Below are 21,901 nucleotides of genomic sequence, written 5' to 3' on the forward strand. Positions count from 1 at the left end.
CTGTTGGGTTTCGTAGTGACCCACACTACGCAGAAAGAAACCCGCCAAGACCCGCCCCCATAATAAATGCAATTAACAAGCAAAACATAATTAAACACAAGAAAGGATAAAAGATTATACCTTTGACGCGTGCTTCGCTCAACAATGAGCTCTTACTTGAACCCAGAAAATACGAGGTCTCCAACGGGATCGTACCCTCGAACCCGACCCGAGCGTCCTAAGTCTCGAAGGTTAGTCGAGACCCGGACAAATAAAACTATGATTTTTACGAATGAAGGTTTACTCAAATTAAGAGTTGCCTTTTAATTCCACTCTAGGTTGTGTATTCCCAAATACCCAAGGCTTTGGTATTTATAGGGAAATGCACCCTTGATTTCCAATCTCCCACCAATGTGAGAGAGTTGGTATAAATAAATAATTTATTTAATTCCAAATTAAATAAATACTTAAGATCAATCACTACGCGACAAGTGGCATAATTATATGCTTATGAGTGATGCCCAAGGTTAGGTGGGGGGGACCATAGCCTTGCTCCCCAAGGCTTTGCTTGGTCCTCACACACACACACAAACCGCCTCAAGGAGGGCTGTGCTGGCTGCCAGCTAGCGTGCCAGCTAGCGCTGCCAGCTAGCACCAGCCAGCAGCCTTGCATCCCCAGCCAGCCAGTGCGTGCTGGTGCTGGGCGATGCTTGGCGCTGGTGCGTGCTAGTGCTAGGCTGTGCTAGCATGCTGGCGCTGGCCCAACACTCCTATGCATTGCCTCGCACACACTCGCATCCCTCGCACAGGCTCTACGCATAGCCATGCCTGCCAGCCCCTCACGCACGCAAGGCCTAGCATGCGTGCTGCTAGCGAGCCACGCATGCTGGGCTTGGTGCTGGGCGATGGTGCACATGCACACGCAGTGAGCGAGGCTAATTTTGCTTGCTAGCTTGCTGTGCTTGGTGCTGCCATGCGAAGGCACGCACGTAAGCACACAGCTATGCGAATGCTCGGTGCTGCATTGCGAGGCTGCTAGGCGATGGTGCACACGCACACACGCATGTGCCTAGAACTGGGATGGTGCTGTGCGTGGTGCTAGGGCTGCGATGTCGCCTAGGCATGATGCTAAGGCTGCGATGGCGCCTAGGCATGATGCTAGGGCTGCGATGGCGCCTAGGTATTATGCTAGGGCTGCGATGGCGCCTAGGCATGATGCTACGCCTAGCACACCATGGTGTGCTTAGCACACACATGGTGTGCCTGGGCTTAGGATGAGCTAGCCTAGCCTAGCTACGGCTATGCTCGTACTTGTCGCTTGTGATTTTGCGACGCTCGGTCTCGACGCCCTTAGGCTCGATATCCGACGTCTGTATTCGTAAAGCTCTGTCGACTCATTAAATCCTTCGGATTAATTCGTCGTCTCGGATCGGTTGTTTGATTGGGTTTGACCCGAAGGGTTCAGTTAAGATTAAGCTGTAATATTAATTATACTTTAATATTACTGATCGGAAGTGGCCTCTACCTAGGCATTCCGATCACTTGACCTTACTGAAGAATTAGTTCTGTAATAATTCTGAACCCTCTATCAGAATAATACACTTGTTGGAAGGACACCGTTACTTTCATGAGGGGCAAATTTTTGGGGTAAAAATTACCCCTGCCACGTGGCCCAATTAGGGCCTGACACGTGTCACCCTCATACAGGCCCAAAGGGATCCAATCAGAGGATGCCATGTGGCATTTGACCCCCAATGGGGGAGCAGATTCTCATCTGCTATAAATAGGGGAATCATCCTCATTTATTAGCATTCATAAATACATACACAAATCCCGAGCACTATTAATTGCGGAATCTCCTTGAATCAGAGAGAAACACCCGTTTTACTTTCCGCACGCTTACTCATCCGGAATCATACTAACTTGATCTTCGGAGGCGGAACTCCACCCAACCGGAGTTTTGTTGTTTTGCAGGTACAGAAGTCAGGCGCTCATACCCAGTATTGTAACTCTCCCGAGGGACTAAAAACACCCAAAATAAGTGTTCCACTCATGTCAAAGGAATCCACTAATATATCCTGAAGTTCTATATATACTTGAACATCAAAGTAGGTCAATAGTTCGATCATGCATCATTCATGCATATCCATGTGATTGACCGAGCATCTTTATGCCCCTATAGCCCATGAAACTGCGCTATCCAATCAATCTTGCATGCCAGTTCATTTATTGAAATCATTCATCTCCAATTTAATGATTTCAAACTAGGAACATAAATAATTTATGAATTTAGTTCACTTATAGGGTTTCATTCACCAAATCACGTATTTGATGTTCCCATCAATTCATAATAATTTTGGACATTTTATTTAATATCAAAAACCATAATTAAATAAGAGAAATGAAAATTTCTGATTTAACATAATTCTGCAAGTTAATGTATTACTTATGTGATATGTTTTCTCAAAACATATACAACTTAAATTACATAACTTGCTTTAATCCAAGAGCTTTAGTATGACTCTCTTGCTATGGCTATGGAAGGTGTTTAGTAAATAGATAATTGATATTCTCACTCAAAAGAAACTTTGTAGATCTTTACATCCCGCTAGCCAATGATCTCTTAATAAAGGTGATAGTTTATATTAACATGTTCGGATTTGAAATGTGACCCTGACTCCTTTGATTGGGCAAAGGTGTCATTTTGTCACAAAACAACTTGATCCAAACTACCTCCTTAACTACTTTTACTGCGGCTAAATACTTCATATTCTTACATTGAGTCTGCGACAGTGCTCTTCTTTGAACTCTTCAAGCTCACTGTTCCTCCATTCAGACATAACACGTACCCAGATCAAAATCTAAAGTCATCTTTGTCTGTTTGGAAACTTGAATCCGTATAACTGATCGGTGGATAATAGGTCGTTACTACTACTTAGATCAAATATACAATTTTTATCTCCTAACCTAGCTCTATCAATTTTAATTTCAATAGTGGCAAGTTAGGGTCGAATCCCAAGGAAACAGGGGTATTGCACAATCAATACGAAATCTAGGATAAATTGCAAGTAACAAAAAGGGGTATTATGGTTTGTTTTTGAAAAGTTCTATGATAAAACTATCTACAAAAAGAGACTAAATTAAACCAACATTAAGAAAGTTAAACTAGACACTCTAAAATGAAGATGAAGAGCAAGATTATAGAGATAATAATGGCAAAAAGCACTAGGGAGAGGGGGTTCCAATCATGACCAACAAGACACTAATGAAAATCAATAAGGAAATATACCAAGGAGTTTAAACTCTACTCAAAGCAATTCATTCTCATGCAACTACTCAAAGCAAGTTGATGAAATCAATCAACCCTAAAATAGATCATTCTCATGCATCTAATCTAGGACTAAAACATTGGGGTTATAGGTGCACACAATAACTCCAAGCATATTTAAGCACAAATCATCAACTCAAGATAAAATCCAATCAATAATCAATAGAAACTCAAATAGACATGATTTTCACCCCCTTCCCTAGCTAAAAATCTAAGCTAGAGAAAGGAAAATAGCCATAACAACTAAGCTAAACATATATTCAATACTAACACAACCTAGCATGATTCTAAGTCAAAGAGGATTTTATGAAACTAATAAAGCATAGAAATTTATGAAGAAAATATGAATAAGAACAATAAAACTAAGTACTAGAGAAATAAGAGAAAAAATTACTATTATAAATGTTGAAGGATTACCCAATCATCAAAGTTGTTGCAACAATCTACAAGAAAGCTTGAATATTTGATTACAAAGATTAAATCTTGAAGACTAAGTGTTTTCTCTCTCTAAAAGACATGCATTTTCTCTCTCTACAAAGTATTTTGATGGCAATGAAAATAGTTCATCCTTGAAAACTCAAGCCCAAGACTATTTATAGTCTTCTATTATAATGAGGAAAATGGGCAAGGGAGAAGGCTCTCCGAACAGGCTGCCGCGCCCTCTCCAAGCTGGGTAAAAAGTTCGCAAGACCTAGAGAGCTGCGCTTGCGGCCCTGATTGTCGCGCCCGCAGCTGGCCATCTCCAGAATCTGCTTCATAGCTCAGCAACCCCCTGTCCGCGCCCGCGATTGTGAGGCCCGCGCCCGCGGCTAGCTGGAGTAGCGCGCCCTCTCCTTTGCAGTATCTCCTCTTCCGTTAACGAGCCTCCTTAACAACTCGACTCCATCTAGTAATCCAAAATTCGCCCACGAGTGCTAGGAGCTATCAAAACACACAAATAGAAGGTAAAAAGTAGAAGAAAAGATAAAAGGAAACGGAAAACACGAGAGGGAGCTAAAGTAACTGAAATAAGAGTAAAAACGGTAAGAAAAGGTGCAAACAAGTGACAAATCGGGGGAATTTTCCAGTGAAAGAGGTTGAAATGGTGGCATAAATGCCACTCATCAAAATCCCCCAGACTTGCCTCTTTCTTGTCCTCAAGCAAAACCAATAAAAGAAAAACAAAACAAACATTACAAAGACAAACATAACGTGGCAAGGCATAGAAAAGCAATATCAAATTTTAGGGTGGACAAATGCTTTATTTGGACAAATGCTTTATTTGGACTCAACCATGATAAACAAACGTCAAAGAATAGTAGCCCTTCTTAATTACATGATGCAAGCACGCTTCAAGATGCCAATGGTTACAAGAGTCAAGCCTAAGCTAAGCATAGAGAACTAGTGAGTCATTCTCCGCCCTAATCCCCTCTAAAACGGTCCACGTTCTCCCCACTAGTTTCAAATCGTCCCCCTAGATGGCTCCTCATGATTGCACGAAGGAACCGAAAAAAGATTCATTTTGAGGAGGTTAAAAGTCATCCCGACATCTCAACTATGCACGCTCTCTCCATAGGGTTGAAAACCATCTCCCTCCACCAGTTATTGACCACGCACTCCTAAAGTCTAAGGGTCTTTATTAGGGTTGTAATGACACGGCTCAAGGTAGAGGTAGGGAGAACATTTGAAAAAGTGGTGGCAAGTCCTAAGTGAAGCAAGAGAATGGCCAACTCTCATAGACAAAACTCAAGAAACAACCACAACTCAGACGAATATCCGTCGTTTCGATTTCGACACATTACCAACCTTATTCAAATATATACAACTTTTTTTTTTTTTTTTGGTTTTTGATGCATCACTCTTCTTAAGCTTTTCTTGCATGCTCATATTCAAGCTTACATTTCAAATCTTTGTTCCATACCAACTCTCCATTTAATTCACGCTCATGATCACAACGCTCATTACATTACCCTCACATGCCAAATGCTTCACTAACTAACAGGGTTGGTAAAACATAGGTCATTAGGCTTGTAATGCGGTTGAGACAAGAATGGGAAACATTAGGCTCAAAGTGGTTGGCAAGAAGGTTGATGCCAAATGGAAAATTGAATTTGTAACTAAATAACAGAAAACGTAAACAAAAAATGAGAAATGGTGCCCTTTTCCTCCCCTAAAAGTGATAGGTCACGATCTCGGGAGCTAGCAATCAACACAAGCATTTAAACATGTATAGTCGAGGATCCTAAAACGCCGCTCAACAAATTGATGTAGGCTTGAACAAATTGAACTTCACAAGGGATAGGAAAAGTAAGCAAATGCCAACTAGAGGGCTTCAAATCCACTACAGGGAGCAACTCCATCTTACCACATCCCATGAACTAAGGGTTCAAACGCCCTCACAAGTTCTTACCCTTGCTACCTTAGCTAAGGTTTGTCTAACTCAACCAAAGGCAATCACAAAACGTGCATCTCATAATAAAGTTAAGAAAAGACAAGCATTCTAGGGCTCATCATCACGGAGATAGAGTCCAGATGTAACAAGAAAATTCCAAAACACAACCATATCATCATGCCATAATCATGTTTGTCACACAAAAGAAAATGAAAACTGAACAAAAGAAGGAAGAAATCAAGGAGGTTCAAACATGAGGCATATAAATTAAGATAAATCCCAATCGACATACAAGTGATCGTTCGGTATCAATACCAACGATCTCAGGTTCCTTGGAACCGCATGCAAACATCCTCGAACCATTCAACTCCTTCCTAAACTAAATCCTAAACTAAATACGACACAAGAAAGAAAAGAGAAAGTCAAGGAGAGATCTCACCCAGGTCTCTTGAAGAAAAGAATAGAGCAACCTTGCAATTTATTACCATTTCTCCATATGTTGCTTCCAAATTTCTTCTAAGCTACAGGTGAGAGAAAAGAAAAGAAAACAAACACTAGAGAGAGAAAAATGTTAGTAAGAGAGAGAGTAAAATCTATGAACTCAAATATTTGGGTATAACCTACTACCCAACACATCATTATCATCATCAAATCATCATTATCATAAAGATAGACATCATCAACAACTAACAACAACAATGCTACCAAAAGCTTACCAACAACACCCAAACCCAAACCCCTAGACATTCCCCTGAGTCTTAGGTGCCTTCCCCCTACACTTACACAAAGCATACCCTAACACTCCCTTTTGAGTCAAACACCCCCCCACAGTAGATTAAAGCATCGTCCTTAATGCTTCATATGCATATGGAATAAAAGGGAGGGACAACAAAGGGAGGGAACAAACAGACCAAGGGGGAAACTAGCGGCCACTAGGGCCGGCACCACCGTCATCCGCACTCCAACTATCGTAGGAGAAACCCAAGGGGGGTCGTGGGAGTCCCAACCTCCGGTGTAGCCGGGTGGCCACCCATAATGACCCTTGAAGAGGTCAAGTTAGGATGCGGATAACTGGTCATATGGCTCGGGTTGGACCAGAGGTAAGGGGTGAGAGGGATTAACGTAGGGGTAGTTAGGGTCACCCCTATAATCACTCCCACCCGAAACCCAGTAGTCATAATGACCGGTCTCGTCGGGGAAATCAAGTCTTGGCACATTAGGGTTCGAAGGACCCTGCCAATAGGGGTACGTAGGTTGGTTATCACCCCCCAAGATGGCACGGACCCTTGTTGGGCCGGCACATAAGGGTAATTAACTGGGGGAGTGATATCCCCTCTACGTACACTAGCATCGTATAAAGCGTTAGTTTGGAAAGAATGGTATTGTTGGGAGGCGAACATACCTTACATGCCGAGTTGCATGCTTTCCATTTGAGCTCGCATCGCCGTCATTTCTTGTTCGTAGTCAAATTGTTGTTGATTTTGTTGTTGTTGTTGTTGTTGTTGTTGTCGATGTCTTCCTTGCCTTTGTTGAAATTGCTGCTGCTGTTGTTGTTGTTGACTTAGAGGGACGACCCTCTCCTCGTTCTCATCCTCCTCATGACCAAGACCTTCTTCGGACCCTTCACCCATTTCCATCCTTGCACTTAGGAAGACACCTGAATCCTTCTTTACCCACCAAGGGTAATTAACCCCCTCCCTCGTGAAAGAAGTGAACTTCGGTTTGGGGAGGAAGCAATGGTGCTCGTGGGAGACTAGCAAACTCCAAGTCCTCCCTCAATCCTCCGTATCCAAGATGAATTTCATCGTCTTTAATTGATTGAGATCGAGCCAAATATCACTCCCATCATTCTTCCCCACGGGGGTGCAAGAATCCAACTTATCCATATGGCCCAATTTCTTGGCTATCCGAGTGATCATCCCACCAAAATGGATCTCCCCCTTCTTTGTACCCGAGAGGATACCTTCAATGCACTTAGTAAATAGAAACCCGAAGTTCATTCTATGCCCCAAGTTTGGCTGCGTAGCTAGCCATAATATTCGAATTTCCTTAGTCGTAATCTTTCCCAAGTCATGCTTATTAAAAATCATGTACCCAAGCAATCGATGTAGGAGTCTGATGGCGGGGTGCATGATCTGACTGGCCAAGGAGTACTTGGAATTGAAGGCATCCATCCTTTAGATGACCTTCCACCAGTGAAGGGGTTCATAAGCATGAAGGCCCTCATGCTCGGGGAAGAACAAATCAGCGTCCGGGTTTAAGTCCAACAATTGGTTAAATTGGCGGAGGGTGAGGGTTTCTTTTTTGTTAAAGAGTTGGAAGGAGATGGTGAGGTCCTTATCCCCCGCGACATGACATTCAATGGAGGCAAGGAACTCAAGAGTGGGATCCTTGTAGGTTCGGTAGGCACTTGTCACAAATGAGCCTAACCGAAGATTGTTGAATAAGAATCAACAATCGTCGTCAATGCCGAGCTTCGTGGTGGAGGGTTGGTGGTAGTGTTTTTTGGGTCTCAATTTTCTGTTTTGGAGGTTGTCATAGATAGGTTTGTGGTTTTTATTGTGGAATTTGAGGGGTGGTAATGGTGGTGAAGTAGGTTGTTCATTTTGTTGGGGGTTTGTGGATGATGAACCTTGAGGTTCCTTCCCACTTTTTCTCTTTTTTGAGCCAAAAACCATTTTCACCAATACCAGTATGCAATCCAATACCTCTACAATATGCCACAACAGTCACACCACAACAATTCTACAACTTCAAGTAACCACAACAATGAGCACACTTCCAAAATCACCAAGCACAACCCAAACCAAGCAATCTAATTAAACAATCAACTAACAAGACAACAACAACTCAACAATTAACAATGCTTAATAGGACGAATTAACACAAAATAGGCATGCAATCATAAAAAATTCCCTCATGAAAATCACAAGATATCAAATTTTCTAAACCAAAGAAACTAGTTCAAATTCAAAGTAAAGATAGAGTAAGAAAGAGATATATACCAACAATGAGTACCAAAGATTACTCTAACTAGCCCTTTGAAAAAGAAATCCGAACACACCTTCAATAATCCTTCAATGGTGGATGAGCTATACCTGTTTGAAGAAGAACACTGAAATTTTGGGGCTTGAATGGTGAAATTTCAGATTTTTGAGAGAAATCTTGAAGGAAATTGAGGAAATTTGATGGATTTTGATGATTTATGATGGGAATTTGTGGTAGATGGAGTTAGGGTTTGAAGAGGAGTGAGGTTTAGAGGGAGAAAGGGGCGAAAATTTCCGAATTTGGGGGTTTGGGTTTCGGTTTTTTGCTGAGAAAAGCTCTTAAAATCCGCAGACCCCAACTGCCGCGCCCGCGGGTCTGGATGCCGCGCCTGCGGGTCTGGGTGCCGCGCCCGCGACCTGGCATCTCCCCTTTCTAGGCATTTCTGAAATGTAGCCTGCCGCGCCCGCGGTCTTAAACACTGCGCCCGCGGCTTGGAGTGCCGCGCCAACGGCTTGAGAGCCCGCACCCGCTCCTAGGCATCTCCTTGGCATCTCCACTTTGCCTTTCTTTTCTGAAGAAACCCTGTCCGCGCCATGGGTCTTAAGGCCACGCTCGCGGGCCTTCAAGGAGCACCCTCTCTAGGGCATCTCCACTTTCTTTTCTTCCTTTCTCCTCAAAACCTCCAACCTCAATTTTGTAGACCAAAAACCTAAAGATTCGAGTACCTATTAGAAGAACAAAACACACACAATAAGAATCTAGAGAAAAAAAATCCAAGGTTAAATAAGCAAAGGAAATACAAAACCAAAAGAGTTTGAAAACTCGGGTTACCTCCCGAGAAGCGCTTCTTTATGAGGTCATTAGCTTGACCATAATGCATCGTCATCAAAAGGGTGGCTTAGGATCCGATGGATCGAGCCTCATGCACTCAATTATGCCAACTTGATCATTGCAATGATAGAGCTTCAAACGATGGCCGTTGACCATGAACTTGTTCCCTTCCGCCACCAACTCAAAGGACCCGTAGGGAGTAGTCCATGAAATCGTGAAAGGCCCCGACCACTTGGACTTTAACTTTCCGGGAAACAATCTAAGCCTAGAGTTGAAAAATAACACCTTATCTCCAACCTTGAAGCTCTTGTTCCTTATATGTCGGTCGTGCCATCTCCTAGTCCTTTCCTTGTAGAGCCTCGAGTTCTCGTAGGCGTCATATCGGAGCTCCTCAAGTTCATTGAGCTTAAGTAATCTCTTCTCACCCGCCAAGGACATATCCATGTTAAGCTCCTTGATCGCCTACCAAGCCTTATATTTCAACTCAACCGGAAAATGACAAGCCTTCCCATAGACCAACCAGTAGGGGGTTGTACTAATGGGGGTCTTGTATGATGTCCTTAAAGCCCAAAGCGTGTCATCAAGCTTGAGAGACCAATCTTTTCTAGACTTGTTCACCATCCTTTCAAGAAGGTTTTTGATCTCTCTATTGGACACCTCCACTTTCCCTTGAGTTTGAAGGGGGTAATGGAGACCAACCTTGTGATGAACCCCATATCTCTTGAGAAGAGCTTCGAATTGTTTCTTGGCAAAATGAGAACCTCCATCATTGATTAGCACCCTAGGAACTCCAAATCGCGGGAATATGACCTTCTTAAGAAGCTTGAGCACAACGTTATGGTCGTTGGTGGGGGAGGGTATAGCTTCAATCCATTTGGTCACATAGTCCACCGCCACCAAGATATATAGATTTCCACAAGAAGAGACAAAAGGCCCCATGAAGTCAACACCCCAAGCATCGAATGGCTCCACTTCCAAAATGTTTTGTTGAAGCATCTCATCCCTTTTGGTTATGCCACCACTTCTTTGGCATTTGTCACATCTTAGAATGAACTTGTGGGCATCCTTGTGCATTGTTGGCCACCATAGAAGAGATGGAGAGATCTTCTCCACCGTCTTGTCGACACCTCCATGTCCTCCACACGACATTGAGTGGCAATGCTCAAGAACTCCTTCGATCTCATGGTCCGGAACACATTCCGGAAAAGGCCATCTCCACATTGCTTGAACAAGTAAGGGTCATTCCCAAAATACCTCCTCACTTCCTTGAAAAATCTCTTCTTTTGTTGAGAGGAGAACTCCGGAGGAACGACTCCAGAAGTGAGATAGTTGGCTATGTCCGCGTACCAAGGGCGGCTAGATGTTGAAGCCACAACCATGAGGGTTTCAAATCCCACCTCCTCGTTGATTGGCACATCCTCCTTATTCTCAATAGGAAGCCTAGACAAATGATCCGCTACATAGTTCTCCGCTCCCTTTTTATCCCTAATTTCCATGTCAAAATCTTGGAGCGAAAGAACCCAACGGATGAGACGCGGTTTTGCTTCCTTCTTGGTCATAAGGTAGCGGACCGCTATGTGATCCGTGTACACAATCACCTTGGAACATATAAGATAGGACCTAAACTTTTCCATGGCAAACACAACCGCAAGCATTTCCTTCTCCGTTGTTGTATAGTTCTTTTGAGCCTCATCAAGCGTTCTACTTGCATAGTAGATGACATGAGATCTTCCTTCTTTCTTTTTCCAAAGTACCACACCTACTGCAAAATCACTTGCATCGCACATTATCTCAAAAGGCAAGCTCCAATCCGGAGCTTGCATAACTGGAGAGGAAATGAGAGCTTCCTTAAGATTTTGAAATGCCTCAAGGCAAGCCTCATCAAAGTTGAACACAACATATTTCTTAAGTAATTCGGTCAAAGGTTTGGCGATTGATGAAATTTTTTTGATAAACCTCCGGTAAAAACCGGCATGCCCTAGAAAGGCTCTCACTCTCGTAATGGAAGTAGGAGGGGGAAATTTGGCAATCACTGAAACCTTGGCCGAATCAACTTCAATACCTTTTTTTAATACTTTATGGCCTAGGATAATACCTTCCTCGACCATAAAATGGCATTTCTCCCAATTTAAAACCAAACTCGTCTCTTGACACCTTTTCAAGATTGTAAAGACATGTGTCAAAAGACGAGCCACCAACACTAAAATCATCCATAAAAACTTCAATTTCATTTTCAAGCATTTTAGAAAAAATGGAAGTCATGCATCGTTGGATAGTTGAGGGAGCATTGCATAACCTGAATGGCATTCTTCGGTATGCAAATGTCCCATATGGACATGTAAAAGTCGTTTTCTCTTAATCACTTGGATGGATAGGGATTTGAAAAAACCCGGAATATCCATCCAAGAAGCAAAAGAAAGCATGGTGGGAGAGTCTCTCCAACATTTGGTCCATGAAGGGGAGAGGAAAATGGTCTTTCTTTGTATTTTTTTTCAACCTCCTATAATCAATGTACATCCTCCACCCGGTCACCGTCCGAGTGGAGATTTCCTCTCCTCCTTCTCCCTTAACAATGGTCATTCCACCTCTTTTTGGAACCACATGAACCGGGCTAACCCATTTGCTATCGGAGATAGCATAGATTATGCCCACTTCACGCAATTTCAAAATTTCTTTCTTGACAACCTCTTGGAGGTTGGGGTTCAACCTCCTTTGGGTCTCAATTGAGGTGGATTGATTATCCTCAAGGTGAATACGATGCATGCACAAAGAAGGGCTAATACCCTTGATATCATTAATGCTATACCCTATCACATCTCTATATTTTCTCAACACATCAAGCAATTTTTCCAAATCAAGCCCCTCAAGGGTAGCATTGACAATAATAGGGTATTCCTCTTCATTTCCAAGATAAGCATATTTCAAATATGGGGGAAGGGGTTTGAGTTCTACCTTGGGAGGAGGCTTGGAACTCTCCTCCAATTTTTCCTCCGCTAGTTCGAGCTCATCACCCCAAGGATCATCCTCTTCCTCCTTTTTGGCTTCTTCAATGGCCATGACAAACTCCTTTGCTTCTTGAGAGTGGTACTCTTCTTCGCATGGAAGAGCTTTAACCATTGGATCTTGAGGGCTCATCACAACCCTTCCCAAACGATCTAATTCTTCACTCACAACATCAACCCTAGAGCACTTCTCAACCATGGGGATCTTGAGTAACTTAGAGAATTCAAAAACAATATTTTCATCGGCTACCTCACATGTAATGGTGTTGTTCTTGCAATTGATTACCGCCCCAAGGTCTTAAGAGCTTCACGGCCCAAAATCAAGGGAGTATCCACATATTCCTCCATATCCATCACTACAAAATCACAAGGCACATAGATATGCCCAACTTGAATAGGGACATCTTCAAGCTCACCACAAGGTAGCTTCACCGAAAGGTCGGCTAATTGAATGGTTTTCCTTGTGGGGATCATCTCAATATTAAGCTTTTGAGCAATGGATAGTGAGATCAAACTAACACTTTCTCCAAGATTGGCTAAGGCGCCCCTAGCTTCCATGTTCCCAATCTTTACCGGCAAAGTAAAGCTTCCCAGATCCTTTTGCTTCTTGGGCATCTTATGTTGAACAAGTGCACTCACTTGATGGGGGAGAGTGATAAGCTCATCATTAAGCTTCCTCTTATTGGTGAGAATGTCTTTCAAGAACTTGGAGTATGAAGGCATTTGTGTGACAACTTCAATGAAAGGGAGGTTTATGTGCAAGTTCTTCATCACACTTAGGAACTTTGAAAATTTGTCATTCAATTTTCTCTCCGCAAGACGATTGGGAAAAGGAACCGGTCCATCAAGATTCCTAGCCTCACTAGAAGTTGAGGATGTCACCACATCCTTAGACTTCTTTTTCTTCATACTTCTCTCTTTCTCATCAACCTTCTCTTCTTCAAATTCTTTATCTTCCCTCACACTCTCTTCTCCTTCCTTCTTTTCCTTGATATCCCCCTCCTTGGGACCCTCATAGGATGTCCCTGATCTCAATGTGATTTCCTTGCAAGAGTCGGGTTTCACAATGTTCGAAGGGTTGGTTTGTGATTGTCCGGGTAGAGTAGAAGGTGAGTTTAAAGGAACTCTCTCAGCTAATTGAGCTAGTTGTGAATCAACCATCTTGTTATGAGCCTAGACCTCTGCATTTTTTGATTCATGGCTTGAAGTTGTTGAATAATTTGGGTCGAGATGCTTGCTCTTGAATCTTTTGAGTCGCTTGATTTTGATTGTGGTATTGGTGTTGATTATTGTGTTGGTGGTTTCTTATGTAGTTTCCCCTTGGGTTTTGGGTTTGGAATGGAGGAGGGTTTTGGTATTGGGGGTTGGAGTTGTATGGTTCTTGAGCTTGTTGATTCCATTGTTGAGGTTAGGTTGCAAATCCAAGTGGTGGTTGTCTCCAAGCTACTCCACCGCCACCTCCCCTATATTCATCTTGCCTTGTGTTATAAGCCGCTACATGCTCCGGGCTCAAACCTCCACAATAAGATGTATTGTGGTTTGTGCCACCACAATTTTGACAAGAGAAAGAGTTGACTTGGGAAGATCTTGTCCCATTATTGACATTCGTGTTTAACTTTGCAAGCCCTTTTGTCAAGAGTTCGATTTGATGTTGCAATTGATCAACCTTCTCCAACTCATAATTTCTACCCTTCTTTGGCGCATTCCTCCTTCTACCTCCACAAGAGTAGTTCTTCACTACCTCTTCAATTGTTGCTTCAACTTGATTTTGAGGGACTTTTATCAATTGTCCACCCGCCCCCGCATCCAAGTTAGCTCTAGACATAGGTTCCAAACCATCGTAATAGAACCTCATGAGCAAGCTTTGATTGTATTCATGATGAGGACATGCTTAAACCAACTCTTTAAAGCTTTCCCAAGATTTACTAAGACTCTCATCTGCTTCTTGTTCAAACGATGCAATCTTCCTTCTCATCTCGGCGGTCTTTAATTTTCTTCGGAAATGAATCTCTTTAAGAATGCCTTTACTATCTCCCTCCATGTTGTGAGAGAATTAGGCTTGACTTGCTTGAGCCACTTCTTTGCTCAACTAGCAAGAGATTTTCGAAATAGATGCATTCGGATGTATTCTTGAGAAACTTGATTGGTTTTATCATGGCACAAAGCTCGATGAATCTATCAAGGTTTTCAATAGGATCTTCACTTGGAGAACCCGAAAATTGCTCTGATTGAACTATTCTAGTGTATTGAGGGCGAATGGTGAAGTTGGTTTCCGTGACGGGTAGCAATATCCCACCGGTGAGCTCATAATCCTTCGGATTACCGAACTCACGAAAAAAAATATCATTTTCTTGCCTCGCCATTTCCTCGCTTTGAGAACTTGAAGACCAAGAATCACTCTCACTATCAAAAATAGCACCAAAACCTCGCCCTTCTTCTTGATAAAGTCTTCGGACTTGTCTCAAAGTGTGGTCGATTTCGTGGTCAATGTAGTGAGTAGAAGGTCCTTGAGATCTCCTTTGCATCCACCAAAGCTAAGTAAACAATTAGCAATGACTAGCAAGAGAGTAAAGGAACAAAATAAAAAGGCAACAAATCCAAAAATAACACAATGAAAGTGCAAAACAAGCCGTCTCCCGGTAACGACGCCAAATATTTGATCGGTGGATAATAGGGCGTTACTACTACCTACATTAAAATTCAATTTTTATCTCCTAACCTAGCTCTATCAATTTTAATTTAGATAGTGGCAAGTTAGGGTCGAATCCCAAGGAAACGGGGGTATTGCACAATCAATACGAAATCTATGATAAATTGCAAGTAACAAAATGGGGTATTATGGTTTGTTTTTGAAGAGTTCTATGATAAAACTATTTACCAAAAGAGAATAAATTAAACCAACATTAAGAAGGTTAAACTAGACACTCTAAAATGAAGATGAAGAGCAAGATTATAGATATTATAATGGCAAAAAGCACTAGGGAGAGGGGGTTCCAATCATGACCAACAAGACACTATTGAAAACCAATAAGGAAATATACAAAGGAGTTAAAACTCTACTCAAAGCAATTCATTCTCATGCAACTACTCAAAGCAAATTGATGAAATCAATCAACCCTAAACTAGATCATTCTCATGCATCTAATCTAGGACTAAAACATTGGGGTTATAGGTGCACACAATAACTCCAAGCATATTTAAGCACAAATCATCAACTCAAGATAAAATCCAATCAATAATCAATAGGAACTCAAATAGACATGATTTTTACCCCCTTCCTTAGCTAAAATCTAAGATAGAGAAAGGAAAATAGCCATAACAACTAAGCTAAACATATATTCAATACTAACACAACCTAGCATGATTCTAAGTCAAAGAGAAATCAATGAAACTAATAAAGCATAGAAATTTATGAAGAAAATATGAATAAGAACAATAAAACTAAGTACTAGAGAAATAAGAGAAAAGATTACTATTATAAATGTTGAAGGATTACCCAATCATCAAAGTTGTTGCAACAATCTAAAAGAAAGCTTGAATATTTGATTACAAAGATTAAATATTGAAGACTAAGTTTTTTATCTCTCTAAAAGACATGCATTTTCTCACTCTACAAAGTGTTTTGATGGAAATGAAAATAGTTCATCCTTGAAAACTCAAGCCCAAGACTATTTATAGTCTTCTATTATAATGAGGAAAATGGGCAAGGGAGAGGGCTCTCTGAACAGGCTGTTGCGCCCTCTCCAAGCTGGGTAAGAAGTTCGCCAGACCCAGAGAGCCGCGCCCGCGGCTGGCCATCTCCAGAATCTGCTTCATAGCTCAGCAACCCCCTGTCCGCGCTCGCGGCTGGCTGGAGCAGCGCGCCCTTTCCTTTGCAGCATCTCCTCTTCCCTTGACGAGCCTCCTTAGCAACTCCACTCCGTCTAGCAATCCAAAATTTTCCCACGAGTGGTAGAAGCTATCAAACCACACAAATAGAAGGTAAAAAGTAGAAGAAAAGATAAAAGGAAACGGAAAACACGAGAGGGAGCTAAAGTAACTGAAATAGGAGTAAAAACGGTAAGAAAAGGTGCAAACAAGTGACAAATCGGGGGAATTCGCTAGTGAAAGAGGTTGAAATGGTGGCATAAATGCCACTCATCAATAACCCTTGACAACCAGTTCACCTTTGCCACCTTAAACTAGAAACATTCCTTTTGTCCTTCTTAAGTACTTGAGGATTAGTTCTTAGCAACTTTCTAATGCACTTCTTCTGAATGTGCTTGAAACCTACTACACGTGCTCAATGCATACGTAACATCTGGCCTTGTACACATCATGGCATACTTAATGGACCCTATTGTAGAAGCATACGGTACTTTAGCCATACGACTAACTCTTCTTGCTTTTGAAGGCCCTTGAGTTTTAATGAGCGTAATACCGTTGAAAAATCCTCTCTTATAGTCTTCCATTTCGAACCTGTCAAGAATCTTATCAACATAAGTCTCTTGATTTAGTCTAACCTTCCTTCAAGACCTTTATCGATGAATATTAATTCCCAATATGTACTTGGCATCTCGTAGTCTTTCATATAGAAACATCTCTTCAACCATTACTTGACTGACTCAAGCATTGGTATGTCGTTCTTTATGAGCAGTATGTCATCTACATACAAGACTAAGAAAATTAAATTGCTCTCACTAAACTTCTTGTATACACAAGATTCTTTTCGTTCTCTAAGGAAATCAAATTATTTGATTGCCTTGTCGAAATGATTGTTCCAACTCCATGATGCTTGCTTCAATTTGTAATTGGATTTCTGAAGCTTGCAAAACTTTCTAGGATTTTATAGATCTACAAAACCCTTAGGTTGTGTAATACACACATCCTCCATCAAGAACATATTAAAGAAGTCGATTTTGATATCCAACTGCCAAATTTTGTAATCGAAAATTTCAGCAATTGCTAGAAGAATCCGAATAGATTTAAGCAACCAATGGGTTTAACCTAGGGGTGGGACTTTTCAAACCAAACCGTGAAACCGCCCGTTACCGAACCGAACCATCACGGACCAAACCGTTTATAAACCGATAAATTTAAACCGAAAACCGAACTGAACCGTACAATATCAAACCAAAACCGAATCAAACCGCTTAATGTCAACCCGTTATGGACCGTAAACCGATAAAAAACCAAACTGCTCAAAATCGAACAGAAAGGGAACCGAACCGAATGGTTTATAAATCGAACAGAAAGGGAACCGAACAGAAAGGGAACCGAACAGAAAGGGACCGTTTATAAACCGAAACCGTTTAAACTGTAGAAAAAACGGCTTAAACCGTACCATTTGTAACTCGCTAACCGTTCAAACTGACCCGTTTATGAACCGAAACCGTTTAAACCGCAGGAAAAACCGTTTAAACCAAACCGTTATAATCCGCTAACCGTCTAAACCGAAATTCCATAACCCGTTAAACCGTTAAAACTTAAAATCGAACTGTTTTCAAATCGCAACCTGTTTAAACTGATCCGATTACAAACTGCTTAATTCAAATTGAATTATTTACAACCTAAATGGCTAACTACAATTAATGTTAATAAATGTAGATCTAATCAAACAACTTAGGTTTATACAAAGGTTTATATCGCCTAGTCCAACTACATTATTAATGTCGTTTTAGATTACTTATTTATTTTAATTAATATCAAATGTAACATACTAGTATCATTATATATTTATATATATAGTTTAATTTAACAAAGGTAACAATAAATATAAATTTAAAATAAATACAATAAACATTACTAAATGTAGATCTAATTAAACGACTTAGGTTTATACAACGGTTTATATCACCTAATCCAACGGCATTATTAATGTGAATAATGTCGTTTTAGATTACTTATAATTTTAATTAATATCAAATGTGAAATGTAACATACTAGTATTATTACATATATACTTTAATTTAACAAAGGTAACAATAAATATAAATTTAAAATAAATAACTTTAATTATTCCAAAAAAATACATTTCATCTACTACAATACTTTTGCTCATTTTTGTCCTCTTTAGTTGCGTGTTTGAAAAATCAAGTTGGTTTTAAAAAAATTCTAGTGAATAAACATTACTGCAGATTACGGAGTAAGATTAACCATTTATAGTTTTGTAAAACTGACTCAATTTATACATTTAGTCATTTAGATAGGAAATAGCTCTTGTAATCGTCTGGTTACATCTGAGCTTAGTGTAGAATTTGATATGGTAATTGAACATATGTAGTCTAGGCGTCTAGCACATTATCATCTTCCTCAGAATCATTGTACTTTAATCTCTCTTCAATGCTCATGTTTCGGGTTGAATCAAATTCTCAAAAGTACAATTACAAATCTCCTATACTATCAATACTATGGAGTTACAATTTCCAAATCAGTCAATCACAATTCACATTCATACCACACCATTCAATTTCAAATTTGACCAAGTTACAATATCATTCGATTGTTAACAACTTAATAATTTGAAAATTCGAAAGATCCATTTGCCTGAGAAGAAATTAGACCAATTCGCAAAAAAATCCAATATTATCGCATCATGACCAAGTTTTAACCAAACCTCAAATAAGCCCAATTTCAATAAATCCCAAATACAGGAAGAAAACAAATAATTAAAACATTATTCCATAATATACGAATTAAACCATTCTTTAGCCACAATTATTTCATAACACTACTACAAATCCAGCAGATAAATATCATTAAAATTAGAGTAATATCAACAAGCAATTAAAAAAAGTCACCATTTTCATTGATTAAAATTCACAATACATATACCAATACATAATGAAACTACTATCACTACTACCAAGATTAGATTTCGAATTTATCAACTGAAACATCATCAAGTTTGGGGTTGCATAAAATGATAGATGATAAGATGAAGGGTGGAGTGAGAATGTGAGTGATTTGGGAGGGAGAAAGAGAGCGGTTATTTATAGGGAGGTGGTTTTAAAAATCGAGGTTTTGAGGGAAAGGATGTGGAGTGTTGATTTGGGGGTATAATCGACGGTTTTAGTTGGATTTGGGGTTGGGCACACGGATTACGGATTTGGGGGTTAGTTATTGGCGGTACAGTGGTTTAAAAGGAAATTCAAAGGTTTTGGTTTGGCGGGAAGTAGAATTGGAAGGAGGGGAGGTGAAATTTTAGAGAGAGAAGTGTAATTGTGCAAGTAAAACGGCTGATAAGAGTGATAGCTCATATTGGGTTTGTAAGTTATAAATTGTAACACCTTGAAAATCGTGCACACATTGCGTGCGCTTCCGAACTTGTAAGTTATAAATTGTAAGAAACGCAAATGTTTCCAAATTGAAATTGATTCAATACGACATAGTAAATGACTTAATGTACATCAATATCTGACATCTCTATACGTATACATATCTGTGAGTCTGTGACTGTATATGTAATAAACTAATAACTTAATAAAATAATAAGTAATAATACTAATAACTAATAAAGTAATGAAATCTAAGTCTAACCATTGTTACTCATGGGCATTCAATCTAACCGTTGTATATTTGACTATTTGTACATTAGTATTGAATAATGATTTCATCACCACTTTAGTGATTTCGTGATTTCGTCCATTTAACTTATCAAGTTGTTTGAGTTAGTAATCTAAATAAAGTAACAAACTAAATAACGAATCCATTTAATCTCGTGTAACTTATAATTTATAAGAAATGCAATGTTTGGAAATGGAAATTGATTCAATACGATATTGTTAATGTATATGTAATTATGTATTAATTATTTAATTATTATGTATATCATATCGTACGAATGTACGGTTGGTATCATTATCATACTATCATTGCCTCATTGAATCATTGGTATGTACGTATAATCGATAAACATATCTGATTATTAAAACTTAAAAGTTTAAAACACTTGTTGATTAATCTAATTGAGTACTTGTACTTCCTTAATTATCGATTTATCGTATTCTAAGTATCAACTCATTAAATCATGGTCATGACGCGATCTTTAAAACAATCATGAATTCATGACCTAAACCGCTTATAAACCGAACCGGCATGATCCGAACCGTTCATAAACCGAACCGACATTGGACTGTGTAAACCCTCCCCTAAACCGGCCCATTTCAAACCGAACCGGCATGATCCGTACCGTTTATAAACCGAACCAACATTGACCCGGGTAAACCTGCCCCTAAACCGACCCGTTTCAAACCAAACCGGCATGATGCAAACCGTTTGTAAACCGAATCAACATCAACCCGGTTAAACCCGCCCCCTAAACCGACCCGTTTCAAACTGAATCGGGATGAACCGAATTGTTTATAAACCGACCCGCTTATGACCCAAATCGAATTTAAACTGTAAAGATATAAACCGAAACCGAACCGACCCGTGACTAACCCAAACCGAATTGAACCGACCCGTGACTAACCCAAACCGAATTGAACCGACCTGTCAGCTAAATCAAACCGTTTCAACCCAAACCGCTCCAAACCGAAACCGACTCGCACCGAGGTCAAACCGAACCTCCAAACCAAAGTCCCACCCCTAGTTTAACCCCATTTGCAATTCTATCAAGACTAACACATCATTTTCAGACATAGAGTCCATTTTGGATTTTATGGTCTTAAGCCATTTCCTAAGTTGGTGCTCACCAAAGATTGCATGTAGGCAGTGGGTTCTAGGCTTTCCATTAGGAAATTTTGGAATCCTCATTTTATCAGAATTTCAACAAACTGTTTGTTTTTTATTCTGAACTACCTACTTACTGGTATGAGCAACATTAGAAATATACCCTTCAATTCTTTGAAATTTTCATTCTAGTGGGACGATAGGAGTCTCGCTAGTCGAATTAGCTTGCTCCGACACATGATTCATCAAATTGGCTGACTCATGCGCCCTCGCCTATGATGTGGAGTTATCCACATCCATTTGTTGCTCGTCTCGAATCTCTTCGAGAGCCAGTTTACTCCCACTTGACTTTGTAGAAAGAGATTCCTTTCTAAATAGACACCATCATGAGTAACAAACATTTTGTTATCTGCGCGATTGTAGAAGTAATACCCTTTTGTTTCTATGGGATAACCCAAGAAGAAACATTTATCTAATTTTTCGTCTTGTAAAACTTTTACGTAGGTTTCACAACCCCAAATCTTGAGAAAAGACAACTTTGGAACAATTCCGGTTCATAACTCATATGGCGTCCTCTCAACTGCTTTGAACGGGCTTCTTGTTTAGTATATTTGCAATTATATTCTAATGCATATCCTCTGAACGATATGTGAAGATCAGTAAAGCTAATTTTAGATCGAACCATGTCAAGAAAAGTTTGATTCTTGCTTTCTAACACACCTTTGATTGTGGTGTTTCTTTGATTGTAAA

The 21,901-nt window shown here is 40.2% G+C and overlaps 2 protein-coding genes across 2 annotated transcripts; both read right to left on the minus strand.

Moving 5' to 3' along the window:
- Window positions 1–9,551: 9,551 nt before the first annotated feature.
- LOC110686534 lies at window positions 9,552–9,941 on the minus strand. The gene has a single exon (XM_021863152.1). The coding sequence runs from the start codon at window positions 9,939–9,941 to the stop codon at window positions 9,552–9,554; it is 390 nt and encodes a 129-aa protein (XP_021718844.1).
- A 2,840-nt stretch (window positions 9,942–12,781) lies between these two features.
- Window positions 12,782–13,660, minus strand: LOC110686535. The gene has a single exon (XM_021863153.1). The coding sequence runs from the start codon at window positions 13,658–13,660 to the stop codon at window positions 12,782–12,784; it is 879 nt and encodes a 292-aa protein (XP_021718845.1).
- Window positions 13,661–21,901: the final 8,241 nt, after the last annotated feature.

Source organism: Chenopodium quinoa, unplaced genomic scaffold (assembly GCF_001683475.1).
Source record: "Chenopodium quinoa cultivar QQ74 unplaced genomic scaffold, ASM168347v1, whole genome shotgun sequence".
NCBI classification, from domain to species: Eukaryota; Viridiplantae; Streptophyta; class Magnoliopsida; order Caryophyllales; family Amaranthaceae; genus Chenopodium; species Chenopodium quinoa.